This window comes from Exophiala mesophila (assembly GCF_000836275.1).
Source record: "Exophiala mesophila strain CBS 40295 unplaced genomic scaffold supercont1.1, whole genome shotgun sequence".
Taxonomy (NCBI): Eukaryota; Fungi; Ascomycota; class Eurotiomycetes; order Chaetothyriales; family Herpotrichiellaceae; genus Exophiala; species Exophiala mesophila.
In genome coordinates, this window is record NW_015622504.1 from 320,889 (window position 1) to 346,243 (window position 25,355).

The 25,355-nt window shown below is 51.1% G+C and overlaps 8 protein-coding genes across 8 annotated transcripts; 2 read left to right on the forward strand and 6 right to left on the reverse strand.

Annotated features, from left to right (window-relative positions):
• Window positions 1–299: 299 nt before the first annotated feature.
• PV10_00107 (uncharacterized protein) lies at window positions 300–2,132 on the reverse strand. Its single transcript, XM_016364141.1, has 2 exons — window positions 1,670–2,132; window positions 300–1,604 (listed from the first exon to the last, which is right to left on the reverse strand). The coding sequence occupies exons 1-2, from the start codon at window positions 1,698–1,700 to the stop codon at window positions 712–714; spliced, it is 924 nt and encodes a 307-aa protein (XP_016227790.1). The 5' UTR covers window positions 1,701–2,132; the 3' UTR covers window positions 300–711.
• A 788-nt stretch (window positions 2,133–2,920) lies between these two features.
• On the reverse strand, window positions 2,921–4,849 carry PV10_00108 (uncharacterized protein). The gene is made up of 2 exons (XM_016364142.1): window positions 4,541–4,849; window positions 2,921–4,479 (listed from the first exon to the last, which is right to left on the reverse strand). Exons 1-2 carry the CDS (start codon window positions 4,674–4,676, stop codon window positions 3,032–3,034), a joined length of 1,584 nt encoding a protein of 527 aa, XP_016227791.1. The 5' UTR covers window positions 4,677–4,849; the 3' UTR covers window positions 2,921–3,031.
• Window positions 4,850–5,316: 467 nt separating this feature from the next.
• PV10_00109 (uncharacterized protein) lies at window positions 5,317–8,291 on the reverse strand. Its single transcript, XM_016364143.1, has 3 exons — window positions 7,592–8,291; window positions 7,314–7,528; window positions 5,317–7,262 (listed from the first exon to the last, which is right to left on the reverse strand). Exons 1-3 carry the CDS (start codon window positions 7,921–7,923, stop codon window positions 5,704–5,706), a joined length of 2,106 nt encoding a protein of 701 aa, XP_016227792.1. The 5' UTR covers window positions 7,924–8,291; the 3' UTR covers window positions 5,317–5,703.
• A 2,625-nt stretch (window positions 8,292–10,916) lies between these two features.
• Window positions 10,917–12,452, reverse strand: PV10_00110 (uncharacterized protein; the record flags this gene model as incomplete). The annotated part of the gene is made up of 5 exons (XM_016364144.1): window positions 10,917–11,507; window positions 11,565–11,904; window positions 11,957–12,099; window positions 12,150–12,212; window positions 12,279–12,452. The coding sequence occupies 5 exons, from the start codon at window positions 12,450–12,452 to the stop codon at window positions 10,917–10,919; spliced, it is 1,311 nt and encodes a 436-aa protein (XP_016227793.1).
• Window positions 12,453–13,193: 741 nt separating this feature from the next.
• PV10_00111 (uncharacterized protein) lies at window positions 13,194–16,199 on the reverse strand (the record flags this gene model as incomplete). Its single annotated transcript, XM_016364145.1, has 2 exons — window positions 13,194–15,086; window positions 15,132–16,199. The coding sequence occupies 2 exons, from the start codon at window positions 16,197–16,199 to the stop codon at window positions 13,194–13,196; spliced, it is 2,961 nt and encodes a 986-aa protein (XP_016227794.1).
• Window positions 16,200–17,156: 957 nt separating this feature from the next.
• On the reverse strand, window positions 17,157–18,366 carry PV10_00112 (40S ribosomal protein S19). Its single transcript, XM_016364146.1, has 3 exons — window positions 18,189–18,366; window positions 17,976–18,039; window positions 17,157–17,833 (listed from the first exon to the last, which is right to left on the reverse strand). Exons 1-3 carry the CDS (start codon window positions 18,216–18,218, stop codon window positions 17,463–17,465), a joined length of 465 nt encoding a protein of 154 aa, XP_016227795.1. The 5' UTR covers window positions 18,219–18,366; the 3' UTR covers window positions 17,157–17,462.
• Window positions 18,367–20,070: 1,704 nt separating this feature from the next.
• On the forward strand, window positions 20,071–21,572 carry PV10_00113 (uncharacterized protein). The gene has a single exon (XM_016364147.1). It carries the CDS (start codon window positions 20,202–20,204, stop codon window positions 21,024–21,026), a length of 825 nt encoding a protein of 274 aa, XP_016227796.1. The 5' UTR covers window positions 20,071–20,201; the 3' UTR covers window positions 21,027–21,572.
• A 194-nt stretch (window positions 21,573–21,766) lies between these two features.
• PV10_00114 (protein transporter SEC24) lies at window positions 21,767–25,051 on the forward strand. The gene is made up of 2 exons (XM_016364148.1): window positions 21,767–22,637; window positions 22,696–25,051. The coding sequence occupies exons 1-2, from the start codon at window positions 22,059–22,061 to the stop codon at window positions 24,919–24,921; spliced, it is 2,805 nt and encodes a 934-aa protein (XP_016227797.1). The 5' UTR covers window positions 21,767–22,058; the 3' UTR covers window positions 24,922–25,051.
• Window positions 25,052–25,355: the final 304 nt, after the last annotated feature.

The following is a 25,355-nucleotide window of genomic DNA, read 5'->3' on the forward strand; positions in this document are numbered from 1 at the left end:
TCTTCAAAAACTCGTCGGACAGATGCAGACGCAGACACGGGCAACTGACCACGCCGACCGACGCATGCCCAGTCGCCCAGTCACTAAGACAATCCCTGGTTTGCCGGGCGGCCTAAGCGCTCTGGTTCTAGTGTCTCGCGGGTGACGGAGACCCTAACCAGAAATCTGTTAGGCTTGGCCCGAATTAGCACCTTGGGCTGTGCCGACCGACCTCATCTTTATTACTGATACTATTCTGTACAGTGCCGATCCTGTATGAGTCTGACACTGGACTCAAAAAGAATTTCAGACATTTGTCTCAAGGCTCGAGGGCAATGTCTACATGTATGAAGGTACAATTCTTCATGGAAAGAGAACAGGACCTGGCCCTGAGGGAACAAGAGCCTCGACTTGTCGCGTTCATGTCCACTCATCTATCCTACCCAATTCATTGCACCTTTGATTGAGTTTCCTCATGGCATATCAGTCTTTGTCGCCTCGTAACTCCATAAAGCTCAAACCGCCCGTCTTGAATCGTCCTTTGGCCCGAGTCAACGCCAGTCCTCGTCCCAAACCGATCCCAATCATATCCCGTTTGACGCCGTCATTCATCTGATATCATACATGCATACGTGATTCACGCACGCCTGGAGAGATGACGGAGAAACCATGTCTCTACCACTCCAGCTCCGTTCTCAGCCTGCTGATGCCAATCTCCAAACCTTGGTCTCACTACTCCCGCTCTCCTCCAAACCTCCCTAGATATGGATGATCAGGAGTTGAGTGGCCGCGGCGTACCTGCCCACCATCGCTGAATCTCCGCCTCAATACTTCTTCTCCTGAATCGGTGCCAAAGCCAGAATTGCGGTCTCTTTCGGTCGAGGGATCGAGCAAGGGCGCAGGCTGCATCGTGGTGTCGACAAAGTTTTGATCGTAACTGATGCCATCCATCATCTTGGGGTCTGTACTTCCCGCCAATCCACTTGGGGTAATACCACTCATGGGGGTGCTCTGGCCAGAACCAAAAGTGGGAAAGGTGCCAGTCCGGGGTGTGGAAGGGGCATTGACATTGGTGCTTTGGCGGGAGATTGAGGCTCGGGGGTTGTGAAGGCTGGACACTGGGCCACTGACGGTACTGCCTGCTCCTTCCCCGAATCCGACAAGACTTGCCTTGTCTTCGTCGCTGAAGCCGCCTGTGCTAGAGACGCCGTCGTCTGGATCTTCGCTCATCTTGTCTCCTTCATAGTCAATGCTTCCGCTGGCCCAGGTTGTCCTTCCACCAACGCTACCAGTCGCGCTTGCGCTTCCAACGGTGCTTCGCTCTCGGAACTGAGGAACCCCATCGTAAGGGCTTTGACCGTAGAGAATTCCCTGGCCTCCACCCACAGAGCCGAAGGGGGCGGGTCGGGTGGTTGCTACTCTTTCGAGTCCCGCGAGTCGAGAGATGCGATCAGCTCTTTCAGCCTCCAGTGTATTTGCCGAAGCAGTTGCACCTCTACCACCATGACCCATAGCGCCATCTTTGATCGCAACGACTGAAAGTGCAGAAAGGGAAGTGGTAGTGGAGTTGGGGGTTCCAGGTCCCATTTCACTTGGGGTTGCAGGATCGGAGGGAGGTGGGGGTACTGGAGTTTAGACTTGTTAGTTTCCTGTACAGACAGCCGCCAGATACAGAATCACCTAGACTCACAGTTTATCAAAGTTGGACCTCTGTTCGGCATGGTTGCGACGTCAAGAGACTGGGGGCCTAGACAGGTATGGTTGGTTCAACGAGGTGGTGCAGGTGCTTGCGAGAGAGATTTCGCGCCACACGAGAGGCCACTGCGAAGGGCGTCGACGGTGATGTAGGATGGTTAGTGGTGAGAATTACTTGCCGGTGTTGGTGCTGCCACGCTGGGTTGAAGTCCAGAGTGGGTGCGGGAGGTGGAGGGGGGAAGTGGAGGAGCGAGAGTGGTTAGACAAGGTAGGCCTGATTGAGACAGTGTGAGAAATAACGTGTACACAAGAGATGGTTCGTGTAGAAATCAGGGAGAATTGATGACTGCGCGGTAGAGAATAAGAAGAACTGAAGATGGAGAGCAATGACGGTTTGACGGAGAATTCGATGCCGATGCCGTGGTGAAGAACCAAGGACATCTAAAAGTACCTATATGTGAATGTGAATGAAAGTGACGAAGCTAATGGGTCTGAATTGTGAACGCGTACCTGGGTGGAGGCCCTGGAGGTTCCTGAGGCGAACGTCTCTCCCCCAAAAGTTGGGCTTAGTGGCTCCTAATAGTTTGAATCCCTTAGGCCCGAGTGCCCGTCTTTGGGTCCACTGACAACCACCCCTTTAGCACCGTGGCTCTATGCTAACCACTTGACTACAGTCCATCGAAAGGGATCTCTTGAACAGCATACTCTTGACCCACTCAAACGCATATTGCAATCGTAGAGCTCACGTAAGGACTCGACCTTGTCCATACCGATTCGTTGCTGACGGTCTTTATGCCGTACCCCAATGCCTCCTTTTCGTAGTTCGCAACTAAAGACACCTGAAAGACAAAACTGGTTGCCTTCATAGCCCACTACGTCATTGAGCATTTCCACGCACCAACTGTTACTTGAGGACTCTTCGGCCCGCTGCAGTTCGGCGGGGCATGCCCGCTCTCTTGCCCCAACTTTTGTCCCTTCGTAAACCTTTGCCCCTCAAACAAACACTTCAAGCATCCTCCTATTGGGAAAATGGAATATTTAGGTGGATGGAGGGCAATATGTTATGGAACACCGTACAAATCTCCCCTCAGAGGATTTGTAGTTGACTGTCTACTTGGTAGCACCTCATACCAACGTATGCGTGATGCTGACTCCCCTCAACCTTCTGTAGACTCGCCAGGGAGACAAAGAAATCACGTGAGTTTCAACATGTCTCCTTACACTTCATGCGAAGAACCAGTTAACAACAGTATCAAATGACATCGTCAATGCAGTGTAAATCTACAATATATGTGTGCAAAGTCTGCTATTGGCCATACACGATTGTGGGTTCCTGCCAGGTCTAATTCGAGAGTCGTTAATTTGCAGTGGCTCGAGCAGCATCCACTTCTCTTTGGAGCGCTGCGAGATCTGCAAGAATATCTGTGCGATTTTCATCCCTTTCATCCCTATCATCCCGATCATAGTAACCACCATCACCTTCAGAGAAACCCAGAGTGGCCATGGAGGGTCGTTGTGTCTCTACGCTGCTTCGGCTGGAGCCCCGTCCGCGGCGAGGAGGCGGAATTGGTGGAGGAGGACCCTGACTGAGTCTTTTCAGATATGAAGGCGTCTGTGAAACTCCAGGTCTTGCTTCTCTTGCAGAGAGGTTGCCGTCGACTGTCCCTGTATCGACTTGTTCGTCTTCTGGAACCGGTCTGACCTCAAATGATGGACGACCCTCGTTGCTTGAGGTAGTTCGCCGCGCAGGCGGAGGAGGCGGTGCTTTGAAGTTGGAGCTGGATGCCGATGGACTTGGGGGAACATCATAATCACTGATGACTGAGTAACGAGAAGAAGTGCTTCGCGTTAACAAGGGTTTTCCGGGCGTCTGTTGGCTCTTTCGCCTGGCCAATGGTGGCGCAGGGGGTGTTTTCCTGCTAGGCAGTTCACTGCCTTCGGTGGTGCTGGATTTTTCCCCAGAGTGATCCGCCGCAGCCTTGGGGGATTTGAGGGCAGAGGCGTCAAGCCCAACAGCTTTGGGGTCAGAAATAGAGAGAGAATCCATGAACTTATTGAAATTCTGTTTCAAATCCTGCTCTCCGGTAGATTCTCGTAATGGCTTTCCACGGCGACTTTTGGGGGGAGGTGGTTTCTTTCGAATCTCTGTAGGGGCGGCGACAGGCCGAGGCTGGATGGCTTCTCTCGAGTCCGCTTCATACGATGATCGAGGGCTCTCCTCTTCCACCGAGGGTTGCGCAGTCTCGAACAGCGAGCGCTGTGTAGTTGATGCCGTATCTGCACTAGAACTGCTTTCACTTGCTGGTTGGACGGTTCCAACCGACGGCGACTCTCCAGTTGTCCGTTCTTGAGGAGCCGGGGTTTCTCTCTGCCCAGTGAGAAGCAACTTCGTAAAAGCGTTTACATCCATTGCAGACCGTGTAGGTCCTGTATGGGCCTGCTCATTTTCCACACGACGTGGAGCACTAGCAAAACGTCCAAGTGTATCCCTCACGGCATCTCCTCGAACGACTGGCCAAGGTGTGGCCGGTGGTGAGATGCCCGCATTCACCCGTGCATCCCTCAAAGCATGATCTATAGCGCTGTCATCATCCACTTCGGAATGGTCGGTGAAGAAGGGGTCACTGGCAAGGGCCGAGCCATATGGGAAGGAAGAGGCGTTCGATGACGAGTCTGGAAAGGCCGGACTGATGAGTGGGTGTGGGAATTCCTGTCGTGAGGACTCGGGGGAGGGGGGATAAGACGCCGGTGAGATGATATCCGGCGGAGAAGCAAAGTTCACATGTTTCTGGGATGCATTGGAAACTATTTAGACAAAGCGATCAGTCAGTCAATGCCTGCAATGACCAAGCTGCTGTTGACTCGCCTCTGGTATCGACAGATAAAGGAGCAGTGGCGGTATGATTGGAGCCGGAGGGATCCGCTGGAATTGAGATGGGCGCAGGAGCACCACTGCCAGCACCGTCTTTGAACGAACTACGGCGGAAAGGATTTGTGGACATTAGGTTTGGAAAGCCATATATTGAACATGCGGGCCTCTCAGGAATTGAGTTGAGGTCTTTGTGATCAAGAGAAGCCTAGGACATGTTGGTGGTAGGATGTCAGGAGTGGTTGTTGGGCGGATCAACATTCAGTCCATGCAGGTAGGCTTGTAGGACATGCTGGTACGTTGGTGGTAAGTCAGGGTAAGCAGCAACGCAGCAAGATAGCGAAACCTTCAGTCAACCACACGCTCGCCTGTCAATGGGAACGAAGGGGACCCTCGGAACCAATGAAGCCCCAGGTGATCCTTGGGAACCTCTGGGGAATTCAGATCGTTGCTTGGGGCCAGTTGGTTGGCTGATTGGGGTCCTCCTCGTCCCTTTGTGCTACCTGTTACCAGCATTAAGCCGTCATGTACGAAATCCGTGCTGGCCCCTGGGCCCCCTAAACTCTGCCAATGCCGCCTAAAATTTGGCACCCGTGAAAGTTTCTCAGAGGTCAGATAAGGCGAAGTAGGAGCTTAGAATTCCAAGTGCCTTAGGAAAGTAATGCATCCCGCAATCGGCCGCTCCAGCTGGGGTTCGGATCTCTATGCTGCCGTGTCTCGACCGTCTCACCTTTAGTGCTGTAGTACTCGTCTCTGAAAGTGTGCACAAAAAGTCCACTGGTCGATTACAATTATTATGTATTTACGCCGCCTCTCGGCTAGCTACTCTATCTCTATATACAGTACGTTCAACTTGGACCGCTGTGCTGTGATCCCTGTTCATCAATATGTTCAGGTGATCCTCCTGGGCACCACCGACTGGTGCAAACTGTGCAACCAAACCTCTCATCTCTTCGTGTATGTGTCAATATCTCATCTGGCAGGGTTGCAACTCCCAGTCTTTCATCCATCATTGCAAAAAAGACCTTTGATCTCATATATACGAGGTCCCTCCTGTGGTAATCATCAATCAAATCGTATGCCACACTCCAAACTCCTGGGCTAATGCATGTAAAATCTCAAGGCACGCTCTGCGTGCCAGATGGAAATGGGGGTGAGGATCATGTCCCTCCTTTGGTCTGGAGCCACTCTCCATCGGTCCAGAGCCACGACTTAGCGCCCTTAACAGGGTGAAGCAGCATTGGCCGAACAACCGTCCGGCCATATGCGTCTTCCCATTCTTGACCGCCGCTCTCGTGTGCTGTGACGCCGAGGAATCGTTGGTAGATAGGCATAGCTTGAGCAGAGCTATAGTACCACGTCATGTTGGTCCAAGCGTGCTCATTCCATTTACTGAAGGTGCTGTTCCAATGGCCTCCTGCCTGACCGAAAGGCCCTCCATTAAAGGTCTTCTGCAGACCTTGAGCTGGCCAGTGTCGATCGGCAAAGATAGGGTGTGGGTACGTGGTGGACTTCAATCCATGGTGAAGACACATTGTTTGCGGGAACATTTCAGCGTCGATGTGATGCCCGTTCTCCGCGTTCTCATAGTTCATGATATCGAGGACTCGACGACTGACTCGGCCTTGGGCAACTAAAGTCGCCCTGCGAGGGGTCGAATGGCCTTGAGCATAGCCCCAGAGATAATCTTTGAACCACCAGTTAGTCCCAGTGACGTTGAAGCTGGGCAAGAAGCCGATCCAATCGGCATCCTCTCCCACACCCCATTGGTAGTTATCCTCGGACTCGCGCACGGGTGGTTTGGGACCGCGAGGTTTGACGCCTTCCACTGAGACGGGCCCCCAGACATGATGAGGGTCTTCTTGACGGGTGCGCTGTCGGAACTGGGTGTCAAAGTCGCCATGGACCTCTGGGATGTAGACTCTACCAGCACGTTCCCAGATTCCTTTGCGGGGCTGATTGCGACCAAAGTTGGAGACGCCCTCGAAGAAGTCGAGGTAGTGGCCGGTATAACGAACGTCGAACTCCCATTGGTAGAAAAAGTCGAATTCTGGATGATTCCGTGCGAACCATTGGACGATCATCCAAGGTGATCGTCCCACAAACGCATGTTGTGCAAGGTTAGAATACAAGCTCCGAATTTGCGCGTGATTCCACACTTCAGTCATGGAGCGGAATTCGGGAGGAATGTATTTGTCGATGGTTGCCTGTGGCTGATTCTCGCCGACAAACAAAGGTACAGATTCATCCTTGACGTGAAGCAAAAGGAAGACTTGGTATTTACCGCCGCTGGCCAAAGAGGCCTCGGCTACCATTGATCGAATGTTCATGACTGCGTCGGCGGTCCATTTGGCACCAGTCCAGACTCGAATCAAAATAGCGGTTCGTTTAGTCTTTGAGCTCAGATCCAGGGTAGATGACGGGCTCTTGGGAGAGGGCTGGTCATGCTTGTGACGCAAATTCGAGTACTGAATCGAGTTGGAAGGCCGCTCTTTGAGAGGCTTGAATCGATTCTTGTTGAGGACAGCACAGGACTCTTGCAGTTCGCCCCAGTCGACAGTATCGAAATCAACGTCTCCGGACTTCTTTTTCAACTCGTCTTCATCGGTCGCGTCGAACTGGTCTAATCCATAGGCCTTGAAGCGGCCGATGCGGTCAAACGAGACATCACCATCCAATCCAGCAGCTTTGTATGAGCCCAAGCTTGGCTCGACGGCACCTAGAGATGAGGTTAGGGGGGCTCGTGAGCAACGAGATTATGGTGACGCACCTGCCGCACGACCAGGGTAAGCCCAAATGGCGTCTTCGTCGCTTTCGTTGAGCTGAAGCCCTCTGGGGCCAATACACGAGAGAATGTCCTCGGGAGATTCTTGGAAATTCTTCAGACCATCGTAGCGGACAAGGTGTGGAGTTTTGCGGATACAATCTGTTTGACCAGCTTTGCAACCATCCAAATGTGAGGTACCCCGGGTTAGGCCGTCATGTCTGTTTGAAGAAGCATGTTAGCTTTTGAGGCCAAAATGAGACGGGGATGGCGGAAGATCTTACTGAGGGTAATCTTTCCACGTCCAACTGATGCTATCTGCCATTTCTTTCATTTCGGCATTTGTAGGTTGCTTGGGTGGTGGCGGAGGAGGTTTGGACGACTGTACTGGGCCCTGACCTATAGCTTTGACCAGGACGACGAAAGCCATGGTGGTGACCACCAGCTTTGCGACCAGGGTCAATCTCGGCATACATATCTGCCATTTTGAAGGTTTCTTCCAGAACTCGGTTGTGGCAGGTGTCCAGACGGGGGGTGGGGTGCCGGGCTCTTGAGGTTCGTCTAGCAGGCCCATCTCGCTCCGGGTACTGCTGATGGTGAGACGACGAATGTTCATGTGAGTGACGGAGAGGGAAGGATCAGTGCTACGTTGGGCAGACAGCGACAAGTCCAACCGGTCCAAGCGAACGACTAAAGGTCAGAGAAGTCCTTGACAGATCCAAGGGAAGCATGCAAATGGGGAGTAGTATAGTATGACAAGTGTCGGAGGAGCGAGGGCGGGAGTGTCACCGTCATGTATATCTAGATATCGGATAGACGGACGGAGTTATAGGATAACGACTGGTACCAAAGTTTAGAACGAGTCCAAGTCGACGAAGCGAGTGAGTCGAAGTCAAGGATTCTCTGTTCGGACAAGGATGAAGCAGAGGAGCCCAGGGATATAAGCGATCGAATAGAACAACAAAACACAAAACGAGGGAAGCGATAAACAGCGGAGGCGGAAGGGAAAGTATACATTATTTTGGCCGGAGAGGTGAGCGAGGAGCATATGCGTATGCGTGTGCTTAGAGTCGAGGCAGATCCAAAGGCTTGCATGCATGTGGGTGCCAGGAATCCAGGATTGAGGATCCTGTGCGTGTCGGCGGCGACGGTGGATGCAGCTCGATCCACTCTGGGACGCGGGATGGCAAATCAAAAGTGGACAATCGCCATGGCCAACCGGAAATATCGATCGATTGCAGAAAGTCAGTAGGCATATTCAGTCTTCAAAATCAGGGAATCATGACTGACAGGCTTGGGAGTGGCCCAGACTATACAACACTATAGCTACACTAAACCTATTGCATCCTTCTGAAGAGCTACTCACGAGTCACTATGCATAGTCAACTAGCTATCTCGCAGTAGGCCAAGGAGGCTTTTGGAAAAGGACGAGCTCCCCCATCATCGCACCAAACCAGTGCTGATGGCTGATGGAAATACCAACAGAGCCCGAGGGGCCTTGCGCTGACACTGCCACTACTCCAAGACTCAAGACCCGGCAGTATGAAGGCACGGGAGGGTCTGTAATCCCGGTTTACATCAAACTGACAAAGACGCGACCAGGGGCGCAAAGACCGAGTTGTGAATATGAAGCAGATGGGAAGTATGGGTAGGTACCTAGGTAGGTAGGTATGTATACGTAGTCCAAGAATTCCAGCGGCAGAAAAGCTCCGTGTAGGTGGTATTAGTTCAAGCCCAAAAAGTGCTAAGCATTTAACCTCAGCATCATGGACGAGTAGTGTTGTTGACGGCAAGTCCAAGTCTCGGGAATGTGACACGGGCCACGAGTGGGTGGAGCCAGAAGAGCTGGCGGTTGCAGAAGACGGTGCCACAGTTTGTAGGAGGATGTTCCTACTTGTAGCTATCATGCAGCCTCCTAACGGTAGTGGTGGCTAAAAGTCTAACTGTAAAATGGTACCATGGAAGCATGGCACGCATGGGTAGAGAAAATCAGGATGGCTGGGATAAGTATGTAGGTAGTTGTGTGTGTGTACGTACTTGATGCGTAGGCGGCAGAGAGCTCTTGGGAGTCCTGATACGTAGAGAATCGTGCGTCAGAGTGGGAGTTTGGAGTGGAGAAGATCTTCCCACCAAACAAGGAAGACCAGGTTGCTGATGAACAATCGACTTCCCATGTACTCCGTAGCCATCGTGATCCACCGCACCACTAGTGGACCTCGCCAAGTGGATGAGACTGTGAGACTCTGAATGGAGTCGAAGTCCGACATGGTGCTCGGCTTAGGAGGCAAATATCCTGATTGTAGGCGTCAAGGATGTGTGTGATTGATGGCGGCTGGAACAAACGGAAGTCATGATATCAACGATATGTCTGCCGAGAGTAATGGATGCATACGCTGACGCTTAGGCATACTGGAACGCTCATGTATACCTAGGTACCTAGGGTGACCAGCACTGTCAAGGACTCAAGGTTGTTTACAAGGTTGCACCTGGAGCTGGAGGATTTTTCCGAAGGCACGCTACATCCATACAGTACTGAATGTACGGAGTACCTAATACTAATTGCCACTGTTTGGCCCCTAAAACCACCACATTCACTTGGGTTCCGGGCGTCGGTGTTCTAGGTACCTACCTAGGCATCCTGTGCACATCACAGACGTGCAGACTGGTGTGTAGATCTTCATCACAGCTTATCAGAGTTGATAGACCAGGAGTTGTGGGTTGACCCTCAGAGGCGCCAAGGGCCTAGGGACCACAGATTGTACATACGGAGTAGCTGTTCGTGCTGGCTCCATGAGGTCGTGCTGAGAAGAATCCGTTCAGACTTGAGTTGCTTGATGGTTGGGAAGAAAGTCCAAAAGCCGCCGGAGAAATTGTCTGCCACGGGCAGCCACGCAACGTTTTGTTGAGCCATGACGTCAGGCACAGTTACAAACATGGGAAACCTCATGCCCATCCATGCCATCCATCCTTCCCCCTCCCTTATGCCCCGATCCACTCGCCCCTCCCTTACCTGGAAGCCCCCGGGGACTCAGTGTTCGATGGTACCCGTGGCACCCAATGCACCCAGAAGCTGCCATCCACCGCCACCTCCTAATGTCCCCCGTACCTGATTAATCCCACCCGCCCACTTATTGCATCTGGAGGACATACGGATACTCCGTACGGAGTACACTATCACACCAGCTGAATTTTTTACGTTGGGCCACCAACCCACCTTTTCCCGGCCCACAAGTCCAATTGTCGCTTGTTTCATCCTCCATCCAGAAGGTTGGACAAAGCGTCAAGATCTGCAGTTTCTGTTTCAACGACATTGCGACCACCAGTGCCACCCAATACAGACACTACAGGTATCACCCGTCCCGCATTATTGACTCGTGGCAAGCGGCGCAGTTTTGATGATAGTCAGGGATGGACATTGTGCCACCTCAATAGGCCGGCAGCAGAATGACAAGAAAAGGAGTGCAAGGCTGCTGCACTGCCTCATGGACGATGATTGTCGCACGTCTCTCCATGGCAAGCGCATCTACTCCGTACAGTGTCTCGTGTGCTCTTCTATCTTCTTGCGTGTCCTATCCGGGGCCACGAGGTCAAACAGTATTTCCACTCAAACTACCACTCATACGCGTGTTCGCGGCCAAGCAGTCTGCACAGGGGATCTGCTTCTGCTGCTTCGCTCTGAGCAGAAGGGATGGCATAGTCGATATCCTTCTGCATGCTGCGCTCTAATTCTGCATGCTGCACCAACACTTCCTGCACTTTGTCCAGGTACCATTTCACAGCATGTTCTTCGACTGAGTGCAGTCGTCCCAAGCCCAAGACGCCATTCTTGAACCCCTTTTGTGCATTCACTGCCAGTTGCACATCTTCAATCTCCACCAGGCGCCAATATGCTATTTCTTCATTCATCCAAACGTCGTACTCCGGGCTAGGCTTCGCAATGCTGGCTCTTCGGTATGTCTCACTGTCATACGAAGTGTCCAACGCACCATTGATGTCAAAGCGGACGATGAACAGGAGATTGTCACTAAACGTCACTGCCCCCAATGGCCAGAGCCATGTGATGTATGCCTCCGATATGCCTTCGACCTTGGGTGGCAAGAAGTGTCGTGACGCTCCGTGGCCTTGTCGAAGATAATACTCGTCCAGTTTGAAATCCTTGGGCAGCGTTGTGGGATGTCCTGTTGCGCAGTGATAGCATTCCTGTGACGTCCCTTGATCAGCCATCTCCTCTTAGCCGCCCCGATCAACACTTCTTACCTGGAACCCATCCACAAACGTTTTCCAGTTAAATTCTTTGCCCGCAATGGAACTGTTCCAAGTATGGTCGTAAGTCCAGTGCTGTCCGTCACGGGGGAACAGTGCAAATTCATCCCCCACTTCTTGGCCCGTTTTTGACGCAGGCACCGGTTCGAAATCATCCCCAAACTGCTGCTCAAATGACACAGCAGGAGTCTCACGAGCATCCATATTCACAAAGATGAATCCCTGGGGAGTGATGTGCGTATGAATCTTGAAGAGTGAGTGGTCCTTTGGGTCAAAATCCTCCAGATTGTTGTATCCTTTGGCCTTGTGGAGTTCTCCCGTTGGGAGATATGACCTAGTCACGGTGAGCTCGATCCTCGAGTGTCACACAGTTGTCGGGAACGTACCAGCCATGAAAACGACACGACACAACTGGTGTGGAACCACAATCTTTGGTTAGGACGGGGAAACCTCGATGTCGACAGATGTTGTGGAACGCATTGATGTTGCCTTGTTTATCTCTAATCAGGAATATGTTCCATCCCAGCAGCTACATCGCCATTAGCTCTCGTTCACTCGGTCCCCTCGATCCCCACGTACGTTCATAGACAGGTAATCCCCAGCTTTCTGGAATCGAGAGATGAAGCTGGCCACGTGCCATAGCTGTCAAGCCCAGAATCAGCCTTATCCACAATATACATTCGGAATATTATCAACATGACCACTGACCGTAGAAAACAAGGCCCTTTTCTCCAACTTGAAGATCTTCTCGTCCCGATACCACCGAGAAGGAGCCAGGTAGTGAGCCTTGTTTCCCAAATCCTTAGCTCGAATGTTGGTCTCTCTTCCCTTCTGGAGATAGCCTCCATTGGGCAAGAAAGTCGAATTGTCGACGCTGGTCATGATTGGCGTGGTTATTGTGAGACAATATGCTCCGTCTGATTGGACAGTTTCAGTCCGACAGAAGTTGCAACACAATTGTTTCTGAACCTCACATCAACGTCACTGAATGTATTGGCAAGTCCAAGGTAGCAAACCAACTTCCTTGATCAACGTGAAAGGCGGAAAGTCAAGATGATGCCAAATCCGTCTCTTCTGACTCGCTTGGTGCCTTTCGTCTCAAGGCCCTCTTCTTGGACGGAGAAGGCCGTCTTGAATTACTATCCATAATATCTTGGCCTGGGACCGGCTAGTTCAATCCGACCTATCTGAAGGACTACCTCGAACCACCATCTCCAGGCAACCAAGCATACCTACTTTCCTTCACCGTATATCGTTGGCATATCCTAAGTAGTTCGAGACTAAATGATGGTCCCAAGGAGGCCACCGCCGGATCCTTCCTCAGCCAAGACCCTCATCACCACGCGGGCACCATTTGAAAACAACCTTTGTGACAGGTGGATTTAAGCAGCACGACTACGAGTAAATAGGTAGCTTTGCCTTGAGGCCGGAGAAATTCGGTCCCTCAATCCCACTTGGACAACTAGCTCAACCTCGAAGCGCGGTTCAAGATACTTGTACTTGTAGACTGTTGGAGCTGAAGTGGAGGCGAGAAAAAGGAGCCTGTTGAGGTAATGTTGTAATGGCTGGTGCGGAAATCCTATGACGCATTCGTGCTTGCTGAACTTCTCTCTAATGCACTGCTCAGCCTGACTTTGTTTTCACGTAGCTCTTGAGCGTCGACAGCAAGCTACTCTGTCTGGACTCCGGCCTCCAAGCCAGGCCTTTGCCGTTCCGCGATGCTGACACAGACGAGCTGCTGTCGAAAGTCCTGACTGACGACGAACTATCGTCGAAACTGGCTCGATCTCGAGAGCTCATGCTTGTGTCGGAGCATGACTGACGGCCAGTATGATCCGGAGGGATGACGATGAATTTATAGCTGCGGTCGGACTGGCTGCCTTCTTCCTCCACGTTAACACTGCGAGAAGACTGTGCCGGTGAAACTGGAAACGACCCAGGGACTGACGGCTCCATTGGAGCAATGGACGTGACAATCCTAAGTCTGCCCCTTGTTGGGCCCGGCGCTAGCGGTCCACATCGTATAGCAGGTGATTGACATTGGCCAACGCTTTTCCGTTTGATGCGTGGATGAGGATGAGGCTGAGGCGGATGGACTGTCCTAGACATGGCCCCATCTTGATAGTGAGGTAGATGTGAGAATCCTTCAACAACTTGTTTGTCAATATTTGAGGGAACAGTCATCCCAAGATGGTTGGTTACATCGTGATGTGACGTTGCTATTGTGGGCAGGGGATGTGTCATTCCGTTGCTGCCCCATGTTGACTCGTCTACTTCGTTGGGTGAAGGTTCATTTGCCCCTCGTCCACAAACTTCTGATATTTCCAATTGCCTCTGAAGGCGATTTGAATGGGAGGCCAGCTCAGCCAAAGAACTGGTTGTCGAGTAAGTCGAAGAGGAAGCAGGTGAAGGAATTCTGTCCTGCAGAACCCGCTCCTTAGTTACTGGCTCTCGGGTATGGTCTGCAGGAAAGGGTCCAATAGTCTTCGCAACAGCTTCGTTGAGGCCGACTGGCTCGAGACCGGCATCAATATCAGCCAATGCACGATGATGATTCTCAGACAGCATGTTCTGTCTCCGTTCCGAAACGTGGTCAAACCAAGTACGATCAATGACAACATCTTCGAGCAGAACCGTGTAATCATGGTCAAACCTGCGCTGGAGTTCAGCCATTTTGTTTTCGGAGCTCTTCTCGAGCGCTGTGTGCTCTGCCAGAGCATTTTGCTTCAGCGTATTAATTTCGATCTCGAACCCGGCCTCCGTAGACCGAAGCTGGGTATCTCGTTGCTTGTTGAACTCCTCCAGCAGCCGTTTCTCTCGGGCTTCTTTGTTGGGTTTGCCGCGAAGATGTAGTTGTATATGAAGAAACATATCGTCCTCGCCATGTTCGTAATCCTCTTTCGTCTTCAAAAGGTGTACACGTTGCTTCTCTTGCATGTCCAAAAGACGTTCATGGACGTCAGCTTTGAGCCTCGCCATTGCCTCCTCATTCTCAGCCCGTTGCCTTTGGTACGCCTCATCGCGAGCTTTCAAGTGTGATGCTTCTTGCTGTGCATGTCTATTGTCCAATTCAATCTGCTGTTTCAGCAGTATCTCTCTCATCAAGTTTTGCCACTCGGGCAGTTGTTCGATCAACGACAGTCGAACGATACGGCGTAGCTCTTCATCCTCCCTTTCCTTTTGCATGCGCCGTCGTTCGACCTCCTGCAGCCGGAGCAATTCAAGACGCCTGAGCTCTTCCTCTTCACGTCGTCTTTCAGCTGCTAACCTTTCAGCTTCCAGTATTCGCTGCTGCTCTTCTGCTCTTTCCATCTCTTCAATCTCTTCAATGGCTCGGGCGAGCTCCGCTGCCTCTGCAGCTGCCTCCTCGTTTCTCTGTTGTCGGAGCGTTCTCCTGGTCATGATTCGCTCTGGTTGCTCATAATCGCTACATTCACAACTTCGCCACTTTGCACCACAATAATAGCAGAACTGTGCACCACACTTACAGGTCATGTGACGACAACCTTCCGTTCGCTATTCATGTTAGCCTCAAAACTTGCCTTCACGCGGGACACGTACCTCGACAAGCGCCCGGCACTTGAAGCAACGACTCCATCCCTCATCGTCTGCCAGAGCCAGTGTGGCCTCCAGCCCAAAATCGTGAGGGCAATCCTCATTTCTCTTGTGAGCTGCGCCTCTGCAGATGATACAAATCTTAGTGGAGCAATGCGGGCACCGGTGACTGCCCATCACGCGTTGTATCTTCTTCAAAGGTACCCATTTTAGGCACTTTGAATTCGGGCAGTACAGTCTCTCCTGCGCGGGAATTGAGTATTCCGAGACTTTGTTCTGATAGAGCTCTCGTTGCTTCTTGTCTAGAACCACTAAAGCCGTCTGACTCGGGATGGTGGATAGACAACATTTTGGCGGGTAACTGGATTCGTTTTGCATCGCGGTTAGGACGAGCTCCTTGAGACAGGGTTTGCAGTATGAATGATTGCAAGGCAGAACTTTGGTGTCGGAACTTGAGAATTCATCGAAGCAACTAGTGCATTCCACTTTTGCGACGACTTTACCCGCTGTGACTCTTTGATTCCGAGATTCTGCACCGTCGAGGTCGAATTGCGGCTTGAAGGTCGAGATGAGGTCGAGGGTTGATGCGAGAACCCCGCCACCGAGAGAATGCTGGTTGCCCTTCCCTTGACGTCTGTCAGACCGAAAGGGTCCTCTAGAGCGACGCGAGATGGTGGTACAAGATATGGTAGTGGGGTTTCCAGTGGCCGTAGACTGTCCCAGTCTATGAAAATCAAGTTGCTGTTTAATTTCAACTGGAGATGACCCCGCAGTGTTTTCAACAATATCACTCTTTTCGAGGTCAAATATCGAAGCTCGTGTGTTATTCTGCGTCAATGTGGCTTGTACAGGCTCAGGTTCTGGCTCGCCGTACTTGAGGGACCATTTCAGTATCTCTTCAAGTTTTGGCGGTAAAGTCTCATCATTGGCCCATCTTTGGATTTCAGCTGGCATTGGTCTTGTATGCCAGTCTTTCCTTGGCTTTAAACCAGGCGCGATATGTTTTAGTGCCTGCCATGAGTGACTGGTCTCGGGAAGGCGGCTTTGTGAGAAGCCCATTCCGGGACTCGACATTGTTCTGTACAGGAGAGCGTGAACACACCTCGTGCGGTTAAAGGAAGCACAGCAAAGAGTTTCGCAACGTTACGAAAACATTCCTGGACATCGAAAGGTCCGAGAAGGCTTTATCAGAAAGAGAACCAGTCGATAGCTCGGGCAATGGTCACACGGCCCCCACCTGCCATAATCCAACAAACGCCCACGGCTGATTTCAGGAGAGTTAAAGATGCCTTGTACGAAGATGAAGTCAACTGAACTGATGACCACGGCTAACAGCTTCTACTCCACTGCAACCTCACCTATACCGGCAGTGCAACTGTGCACGAGAGATTCGGGCAAGCATCCCTGATCTAAATGTAAAGCCAAGGACCGGGCGGCGAGCCAATTGTCGAACATCAAGGGAGTTGATGCCGCACATGACCTTGGATTGAATTCAGTTGGGGCTTAAGCTTAGAGACAAAGGTAAGCGGGGACTGTTCATCGTGGTTTGCAACGCCTGCGGCTGTGTATTGCTCAAGGCCCTTCTGGAGTGTGGTAACTAAGCAGTGGGGAAAGAGGACGATCCGCAGATGAGAACAGCGGTCCACTCTGTAATGTAGACGGCAGAGGATGAGGCATAGTTTGGGTTTATGCTTGAAAGGGATTAAAGCAGGCAAGAAAAGGCTGATTCTCAAGTCCAAGCCATCACGGAGTGTTGTAATGATTCAATTGCGAAGCAAAGGCTTCGGAGGATGATATGAGAAAGTCCAATGGTGGGTCGCAAGGCAGAAACGGACGCCTCGCCAAGTTGGTAAAAAAGCCTCAGCCTCGTCGGTCACGTGTTCATGGAATTGCCAGATTCCCAACTCTAACAATGTCCTCAAGCTACTACCTGCCATAATCATGAGAGAAGGTACTGCTATGGTCTCCCAAAATGTGGCACAGGCTGTGGACCACGCTCTGAGCCTACCAGCTGATTAGAGTGTGATCCTGGCAGCTGATCAATTATATAACAAGGGAAACAAGAAATCGGAGGTGGTCACTGGAAAAATGTAAGGGTACAGCCTGTAGAGTTCAAGGTCCTTTTCAACTTGATAATGTTTTCATAGAGCTCATCTGCCTGGAATATGCAACAAAAGCCCAGTCAACAGCGCCACTGATCAAATCGGGCGATGATTGGAGTTGATTCCATCGGACACATTATAGTGTCTCTGAAGGTAGGCTGTCAGGTCGTGGCGTGCTGATGCCAGCTACCAGACCTCTCGAATACACGCTCGCCGAGCAACAACGCCTCCGAGTCTATTCATCATCCTCTTCTTCGCCTTCGACAGCAGTCTGGGCAATACGGTCCAAATCTCGCTGTCCGGCTTGTGTGATTCTCCGTCCGCCCCGGCCGCTTCCTTCCTCGTCATCCTCGAGCTTCTCAACAATTCCCAACTTCTCCAAGGCTTGCAGAACTTTTCGGTCAACGGATCCGGAAGCATCGACGTGGTGTGATGGTCTCGAGCCACGATTCTTTGTGCTGCCATGAACTTTTCGCAGACGACCAACACCTACGGACTTTCGGAGGTAGACATGACGAGCAACGGCGGCGGCTCGGACGTAGAACCAATCAGGAGACTGAGGGGGGAGTTCATTGGAGTGGGAAGTTTTGACAGTATCAACCCAACCTAGAAAATACTGGAGTTAGTGTGGAGGTTCAATACTGTGATCCAGAATGACAATCGTCGTCGACGCTGGAGCAGAACAGCGCCCAGGGCAACCGTTTGTAGTTCTCACGGATCTCGTCTAAGCAGGTGGAATGCGTCTAACCTGGGATTTGCAGCTTTCCCTGTCTCTTCAAGAAGTCGGCATATGCGACGATAAACTTTTGCGCCTGCAGAAGAGTCTGACGTTAGCAAATTGTTCTGTATCTGTCCTTGACCTCGACTTTTTTAACACGTTGGACTTCGAAGGCTTATGAGATTTCGTTGTCGCATCGTAGGAAGAGGTATCGGGACAGGTGTTGGCTTTGAGTAGACTCACATCGACATCACGAACGGTGACGCCACCCATGATTGCGACGAAGGAGACAAACGAGTCTCTGCAATCAAGTCAGTGGTAATGAGGAAAGGATTGAGATTGGAGTGGGTGTGCGGTGGTGGATGTGTCCTATGAAATCTTGAAGTCGTAGTGAAATCTGGTTATGTGGGTGAAAAACGCTGCCAAGGCTCTGAAATTCGGCGGAGTACAGGGTCGCACAATCTGCGGCCTGTGTTACCATAGTTTTCCACGTGATTCAACTTTGTTATTTAGTGTGCCAAGCCTCGATCCCAAGCATCTTGGCCTCATCTGGTACCTACCTACCTAGCCCGAGGCCCCTCGGCCACCTACTTAGCCTAGGGAGGTACTTAGAACCGCGTATAAAGTATACACCTCTCTTTTCTACCTCGTACCATTCCATGAGGAATGGAAGCCACTCGCTGTCTCTCCTGCATGAACTTGAGAAACTTGAGAGCGTATTAGTCTATCGTCTCTGGAACTTCTACAGGACTCACGCATGGTTGCGAGGGTTCAGAAGCGTGTGTTATTTCTGTAGAAGATCTTTCAGCCCAGCCTTCACGACCCTCTTAGAATAGTCTTTTTGTGTTTGGTAACTGGACAATCCTTTGAAACTTTCTACTCCGTAAGAGAATAACAAAATACACTAGTTGTAGAGTTTAGGCCCAGGATTGGATTGGCTAGCCGGGTCTTAGGCAAGTTCGTCATCTCTTGGTCATTTGTTCCTGGATGCCACAGAGATTCAGGCTGAGGGGGTACTGAAAGCTAGGTAGACAGATTGTCATCCACAGATCATGACGGACCAGGTAAAGATCGATGTTTGAAAGGTTTACCTGTCGTGCCTGTGCGGCTGACCTATGGATAGTAGATTGAATTCAACGATATTTGAGGGGAAGGTTTTGAACAGAGTTGAAGGGCAATTGGGGGATGAACCGACGATTGACTATGAGCGTCTCATGAGTGGTGGTTTCAAGAGTTCTCGACCACGGCGTGCCGTCCGGCGGTGTCTGTGCACATGCGCCCTGGTAACGAGATTGAAAACTAGCATTGGCTGATCTCCAATATCTACTGCTGGGAATTGGGACTTCTGTCAACACAGTCCAAAGACTAGAAACTAAGGGCTCAAGCAAACTTGATTACGATGATGATGTTTGTTGACTGGTGGTTAGAGGTATAAAAATATGACATAGGAACACAAGTACACCTAGCCAAGTTTGGCATGTCGAGACTGATATGAATAGGAAATACCTCATGAAAATTGGTTGGCAACACCAGAGAAGCATATCAGGTAGTACTATGGGACCAAGTACGATGTTGTAGCGTTGGAATGAAAACATTCTATGGACGGGATGGGCAAGGAGAAGTGAGGGTGTACGTAACATCGTTGGCCTCAACTTAAGGTTCTTGGGTACAGCCACCTTTCTCGTGAATGGCTCCCAGTTAGGGAGTTCGTGCCTGTTAGCCTTTGCCTAAATGGACTTTAGAAAGCTTATCTGTCAGACAAAGTCAATATATCTGCACAGACCTCAATAGTCCCCTGTTAATTCGTGGCCCACACCTTCCGTATGCCCCTCCTTTTCCGTCAGACCATCATTACTTGAGGTGGGCGCTCTCCCATCGCACGCCGATTGGTCGCAAGACAATTGCATCTAAAGTGTTACTACCACACGATGCTGCTAAACATGGCGCAGCTCTAAAGTCTGGAGAAACTCTTTCTCCTTGACACCTTGAAGATGTAACGCATAGACAATGATCGCTTCGTGCATAGGTCCTGTTTGAGATAGACTCTTACCAACTTAGAATGGCTGTATAACGTATGCACAAGCGGGCCCGGGTAGAACTGTTCATGTATATAACACATGGCTTCGTGCACGATAGGATTTCTGATTTCCGGCATCATAAACACCATCTCGGCACACACTTTTAAGAGTCTCGATTGTTGGCAGTCCTTAATCTATATCTCGTCCCAGTCTTCACTGTCATAGCACATTCAGCACCATGGTGCTTTCAGCCTTTGAGATCCTTGCTATTCTGGAAATCATCATCTTCACACCCCTTCTTGGAGCGTCAATTTATGTCACGTACAAGCATGGACATCGAAAACAGTTCGGATGGCGCTTTCTCGTCATGATCTCCCTATTTCGTCTAATCGGCGGCTCCACGTCGCTGGCTTCAGTTCACCATCCGTCATCAGGATTGACCGCCACATACGACATTATGAACAGTTTCGGCCTCTCAGCTGTGGTGTATTGCGCCCTTGGACTTTTGGGACGAGTGCAAAACGGAATGGAAGGATATGGCTTGCCGCCGCGCATCTTCCGACTTCTCGGTCTCCCTGGTATCGCCGGTTTGGTGCTCATCATCCTGGCCAGCATTAATATCTTCAGCGACAATCCCACCGACCAAGCCCATGGCTTTGAATACTTCAAAGCAGCCATGTGCCTCTTTTTGGCCATTTTTGTTGCCGACTTCGCCATCACCCTGCACTCTTTCAGCCGTCGATCTCATATTCAACCGAGCGACAGTCATCTCCTGCAAGCTGTGGCGATGGCTTTACCTTTTATGGCAGTCAGGACGACTTTCAGTATGCTTTGCGCTTTTGCGGGAAATCCAAACCTGTTCAGCTCTTGGAGCACCAACTGGAAGGCGATTGTTGTTCATGGAACAATGGGTGTACTGATGGAAATCATCATTGTTCTTCTCTTCTTGTGGGCCGGCTTCTCCACGGCTCCCGCTCAGCGACCAGCGGCCCCTCCACGCAAGGTGAGCCCCGCTGTCTATGCGCCAAACGTCCATACCGAAGAAATTGGCCAGGCCAAATAAGCCATATGCAGGATTGAGACAAGGGTTTGCTTAGAATGTTCTTCCATTTGGTAGAGGTGTTGGATACGCAGGATCAATGTTTCGGACAGATATGATGGTCAGCCAGGCTTGTACTTATCTTGTCCTTCAGAGCGAAGCAAAGTAGGTTCTACATTGGGTTTAGTCTCCTATTGTAGGACAATATGGCGTCCGGAAAACCCTTTTACGGGATATGATTAGCTAAAATAGTTGGATGAGAGTGAATCTTGGCGTAAAATGATTAGATATACGGGAGTTGCGATCCCGTGACCCGGAATAACTCTCTGAATTTATCCGACTGATCTTGGAGTGCCCTGGAGAGAGTGCCCTGGAGAGAGTGCCCTAGAGAGAAGTGCTATATGGAGGGTGCCCTGGAGAGAGTGTATAGTAGTAGTGACTTCTGAAGCTCTGTAGGCGACTTAGCGTTAGTTGCAGCTGCTACTCGCTACGTATATTTTAATTGTACCTATAATCAATTCAGCCAACCATTTATCACAAAAAAGGTCATAGAATCAGGACATGACTCTGCTCTGAATATAACGCCTCAAATTATCAAGGTCGAAGGCGAGGGACAGCCAGAGGCAAAGGAGCCCAGGCAATATCCAGGCTATGTCAGAAGGTTGGCTGTGGTCGATGATGATTGGTCCAATGCCTGCCTGCCTGCGAGATACATCGGCCCAGGAAATCCACACATCTGCACAACTGGCCAACTTGACATTCACATCAACTCGTTCAAGACACTTGGTCAAAAAATCCCCTTTGCTTTTCTTGTTGGGTTTCTGTGACCATACCGACCAAATCTCCTTCGCCTTGGACAGAAATAGGAATGGCCTTTGTGAATCAATCATCCCACCTCTAATCCGACCCCCCACAACAAATCATCCCTACCCATCCGTCATCCCCTCTTCCGAACCTCGACACCAGCAACCTTTGTAACTCGATAAACACGTCCACACGTCCACAAGGCCAAAGGCCGTACCGCGAGGCTCGATTGTCCTTTTCTAAGACTACACAATGTCGCACCCAAATCCACAATATGGACAAGATCCCTACGGCCAGCAATCTCCCCCAGTCCAAGGCCATGAAGGCTACGAAGCCACCTCCCAACCTGCTGGGCCTCCTCCCACCGGACCTGCTGCAACTCATGGCGGAAGGAAAAAGCGCGCCTATGCAGGTCAAGCCTACGAATTTGGTGCCGGGGCCAATGCAGACCTAGGTGGCCAACAACAAGCTGGGGGCGCCTTTTCTGGCTTCTCTACACAACAAGACGCTGCTGGCTATCCTCAGGGAGGCTACCAGCAGAATCCTGCGGCCGTTCAGCAAGGCCCCACTCCTCTATATCCAGGCCAGGACCCAGCGGCTGGGGGATATCAGCCCCCTGGACAGGCATATCCGTCACCCTCTGTTGGGGGAGTGACGCAACAATTCGGCCAGATGGACTTATCGCAGAAACCTGTCGCGGTCCCGGCTCCGGCGCAAGGGCAGCAACGTCCTCCTGTTCTCAATCAGTTATATCCTACCGATTTGTCAAACCAGCCCTTGAACGTTGCGGAGCTCGACTATCCCCCTCCGCCTGCAATCCTTCCCGCCAATGTAAGCACAAGCATGCTCTCGCATACCCCCAAGTGAGTGTTACTAATCCGTTGTACAGACCAGCGTGACGCCTTCGCCCTACGCCAACTGTCCACCAAAGTACGTCCGATCTACGTTGAATGCGGTTCCAACCACCCATTCTTTGCTGAAAAAGTCCAAACTTCCCTTTGCGCTGGTCATTCAACCATATACCTCTCTTCACGATGTCGAGGACCCCGTTCCGGTTGTTCCAGATCAAGTCATCTCGCGCTGTAGAAGATGTCGCTCATATATCAATCCATTTGTCACCTTCCTGGATCATGGCCATAGATGGAGATGTAACATGTGTAACCTCACCAACGATGTCCCACAGGCGTTTGACTGGGACGCCGCGGGCCAGAAGAGCTTGGATCGATGGCAGAGGCCTGACCTCAATCATGCTGTGGTCGAATTCATTGCCCCCCAGGAATACATGGTTCGGCCACCTCAGCCGCTGGTTTACTTATTCTTGTTGGACGTCAGCTATGCGTCTGTCACCAGCGGTTTATTGGCAACTGCAGCCAGGTGCATCAGAGAGAGCCTGGACAGGATTCCAAATGCGGATCGTCGCACCCGCGTAGGCTTTATCGCGGTCGACTCAAGTCTACATTTTTTCAACATTCCTCGAGACGGCACGGAGAATGCTCAAACCAGCATGCTGGTGGTTAGTGATCTCGAGGAGGCGTTCTTGCCCACTCCAGCTGATCTGCTTGTGACTCTGACTGAATGCCGGGAGAATGTGGAAGCCTTCTTGGACAAGTTGCAGGAAATGTTCCAGAACACACAGAACGGGGCTTCGGCCATGGGCTCTGCTCTTCGAGCCGGACACAAGTTGATTGGACCGGTTGGCGGTAAAATGACTGTCGTCACAGCATCTTTGCCAAACCTTGGCCACGGCAAGTTGGAAATGCGCGAAGATAAGAAGCTCCTGGGAACTGGAAAGGAGAGCAGTCTCCTGCAGACTGGCAATTCATTCTACAAGAGCTTTGCGGTTGAGTGCTCGAAGCAGCAGATATCAGTCGACATGTTCTTGTTCTCGTCACAGTATCAGGATGTTGCGTCATTGAGCAATCTCCCAAGGTACACTGGTGGCCAGACGTACTTCTATCCCGGATGGAATGCAGCCCGAGAAGAAGATGCCATGAAATTCGCCAAGGAGTTCTCCGACTACCTCTCGTCAGAGATAGGACTGGAAGCGGTGCTCCGCGTGCGAGCCACGACTGGCCTGAGGATGAGCACATTTTATGGAAACTTCTTCAACCGAAGCTCTGATCTCTGCGCTTTCCCAGCATTCCCACGAGATCAAGCTTATGTGGTTGAAGTGGCCATCGATGAGACCATCACCAAGCCAGTGGTCTGCATGCAGACAGCCGTGCTTCACACGACCTGCAACGGGGAGCGACGAATCAGAGTCATGACCCTCGCCCTGCCAACCACTCAAGCATTGGCAGATGTCTATGCCTCCGCTGACCAGCAAGCTATTACGACTTACTATAGCCACAAAGCCGTCGAGCGGGCTTTGAATGGTGGCCTTGAAGCAGCGCGCGACCTCGTGCAGGGCAAGTTGATTGAATTACTCGCCACTTACAAGAAAGAACTTGCAGGTGGGAGCATGGGCGGTGGAGGACTCCAATTTCCTGCAAATCTCCGCGCTCTCCCTGTCCTTTTCCTGGCTTTGATCAAAAATCTTGGGTTGCGCAAGTCATCTCAAATTCCCAGCGACATGCGATCAGCAGCTTTGTGCTTGCTATCTACGTTGCCTCTCCCTCTTCTGATCCAATACATTTATCCTAAGATGTTTTCACTGCACGACATGCCTGACGATGCTGGCACTGTTGACGAGAAAACAGGCGAAATCATCTTGCCACCTCCTGTCAACCTATCGTCAGAGCGTCTCGCTCCTTTTGGCCTGTACCTCATCGACGATGGACAAACCCAGTTTCTCTGGGTTGGACGAGATGCGGTCCCTCAACTTGTGGTTGATGTATTCGGCTATCCGGATAAGAGTCAGCTCAAGGTCGGGAAACAACATCTGCCGGAGCTGGACAATGACTTCAACGAACGGGTAAGAGCTGTGATCTCTAAGAGTCGGGACCATAAGTCTAGAGGAGTCGGAAGCATCATCGTTCCTCATTTGTATGTGGTCAAGGAGGATGGAGAACCCGGATTGCGACTTTGGGCACAGACATTGCTCGTCGAGGACAGGGCGGACCAGGGAGTTAGTCTCCAACAGTGGATGGGAATGCTCCGCGAGAGAGTGCAGTAAGTCAGGAATGCCACAAAGCATGGTTCAGATCGTGCGACGACCCGGCTAAGATATGGAGTTGATGATGCAACATGGTGGTGCAAGCGCTAGAGTTAGTTAGACAGATGAATACAAAACTGTGCACAATGAAGTCGGAACATGTTGTCGCTAGTATTAAGCTAACTACGGAGTATGGAGTATGAGTAGTGAATCAGGTCGTAGTGAGCATCACTCTGTTTCCAATGACAAAATCGGACACTACTTCAGCGACACGTGCTTTGCCTTGGCACGGCTTACCGAAGCCCTTGTGATTCTCAGTGATGAAGAAGATGGTGATGCCCACCACATGAGATATTTTCGTCACTCGTACTACAAGCCGCAAGCCGCGACGTCAACATTTGAAACGCTGATCTGACCTCTGAAGCAGACGAAGCATTGGTAAAAGCAGTTCCAGA

What these genes read in the sequence shown, in the direction of transcription:
- PV10_00114 (XM_016364148.1), top strand. Translation starts at nt 22,059, where the DNA reads ATGTCGCACCCAAATCCACAATATGGACAAGATCCCTACGGCCAGCAA. An exon ending in CTGCAATCCTTCCCGCCAAT is followed by an intron (nt 22,638 to 22,695) that starts GTAAGCACAAGC and finishes TCCGTTGTACAG; the next exon opens with ACCAGCGTGACGCCTTCGCC.
- PV10_00113 (XM_016364147.1), top strand. Translation starts at nt 20,202, where the DNA reads ATGGTGCTTTCAGCCTTTGAGATCCTTGCTATTCTGGAAATCATCATC.
- PV10_00109 (XM_016364143.1), bottom strand. Translation starts at nt 7,923, where the DNA reads ATGAACATTCGTCGTCTCACCATCAGCAGTACCCGGAGCGAGATGGGC. An exon ending in ACGTGGAAAGATTACCCTCA is followed by an intron (nt 7,529 to 7,591) that starts GTAAGATCTTCC and finishes TTCTTCAAACAG; the next exon opens with ACATGACGGCCTAACCCGGG. An exon ending in TTACCCTGGTCGTGCGGCAG is followed by an intron (nt 7,263 to 7,313) that starts GTGCGTCACCAT and finishes CCTCATCTCTAG; the next exon opens with GTGCCGTCGAGCCAAGCTTG.
- PV10_00112 (XM_016364146.1), bottom strand. Translation starts at nt 18,218, where the DNA reads ATGGGTGGCGTCACCGTTCGTGATGTCGAT. An exon ending in TCACCGTTCGTGATGTCGAT is followed by an intron (nt 18,040 to 18,188) that starts GTGAGTCTACTC and finishes ACTCTTCTGCAG; the next exon opens with GCGCAAAAGTTTATCGTCGC. An exon ending in GGGAAAGCTGCAAATCCCAG is followed by an intron (nt 17,834 to 17,975) that starts GTTAGACGCATT and finishes AGTATTTTCTAG; the next exon opens with GTTGGGTTGATACTGTCAAA.
- PV10_00108 (XM_016364142.1), bottom strand. Translation starts at nt 4,676, where the DNA reads ATGTCCACAAATCCTTTCCGCCGTAGTTCGTTCAAAGACGGTGCTGGC. An exon ending in TTTATCTGTCGATACCAGAG is followed by an intron (nt 4,480 to 4,540) that starts GCGAGTCAACAG and finishes TTGTCTAAATAG; the next exon opens with TTTCCAATGCATCCCAGAAA.
- PV10_00107 (XM_016364141.1), bottom strand. Translation starts at nt 1,700, where the DNA reads ATGCCGAACAGAGGTCCAACTTTGATAAACT. An exon ending in AGGTCCAACTTTGATAAACT is followed by an intron (nt 1,605 to 1,669) that starts GTGAGTCTAGGT and finishes TCTAAACTCCAG; the next exon opens with TACCCCCACCTCCCTCCGAT.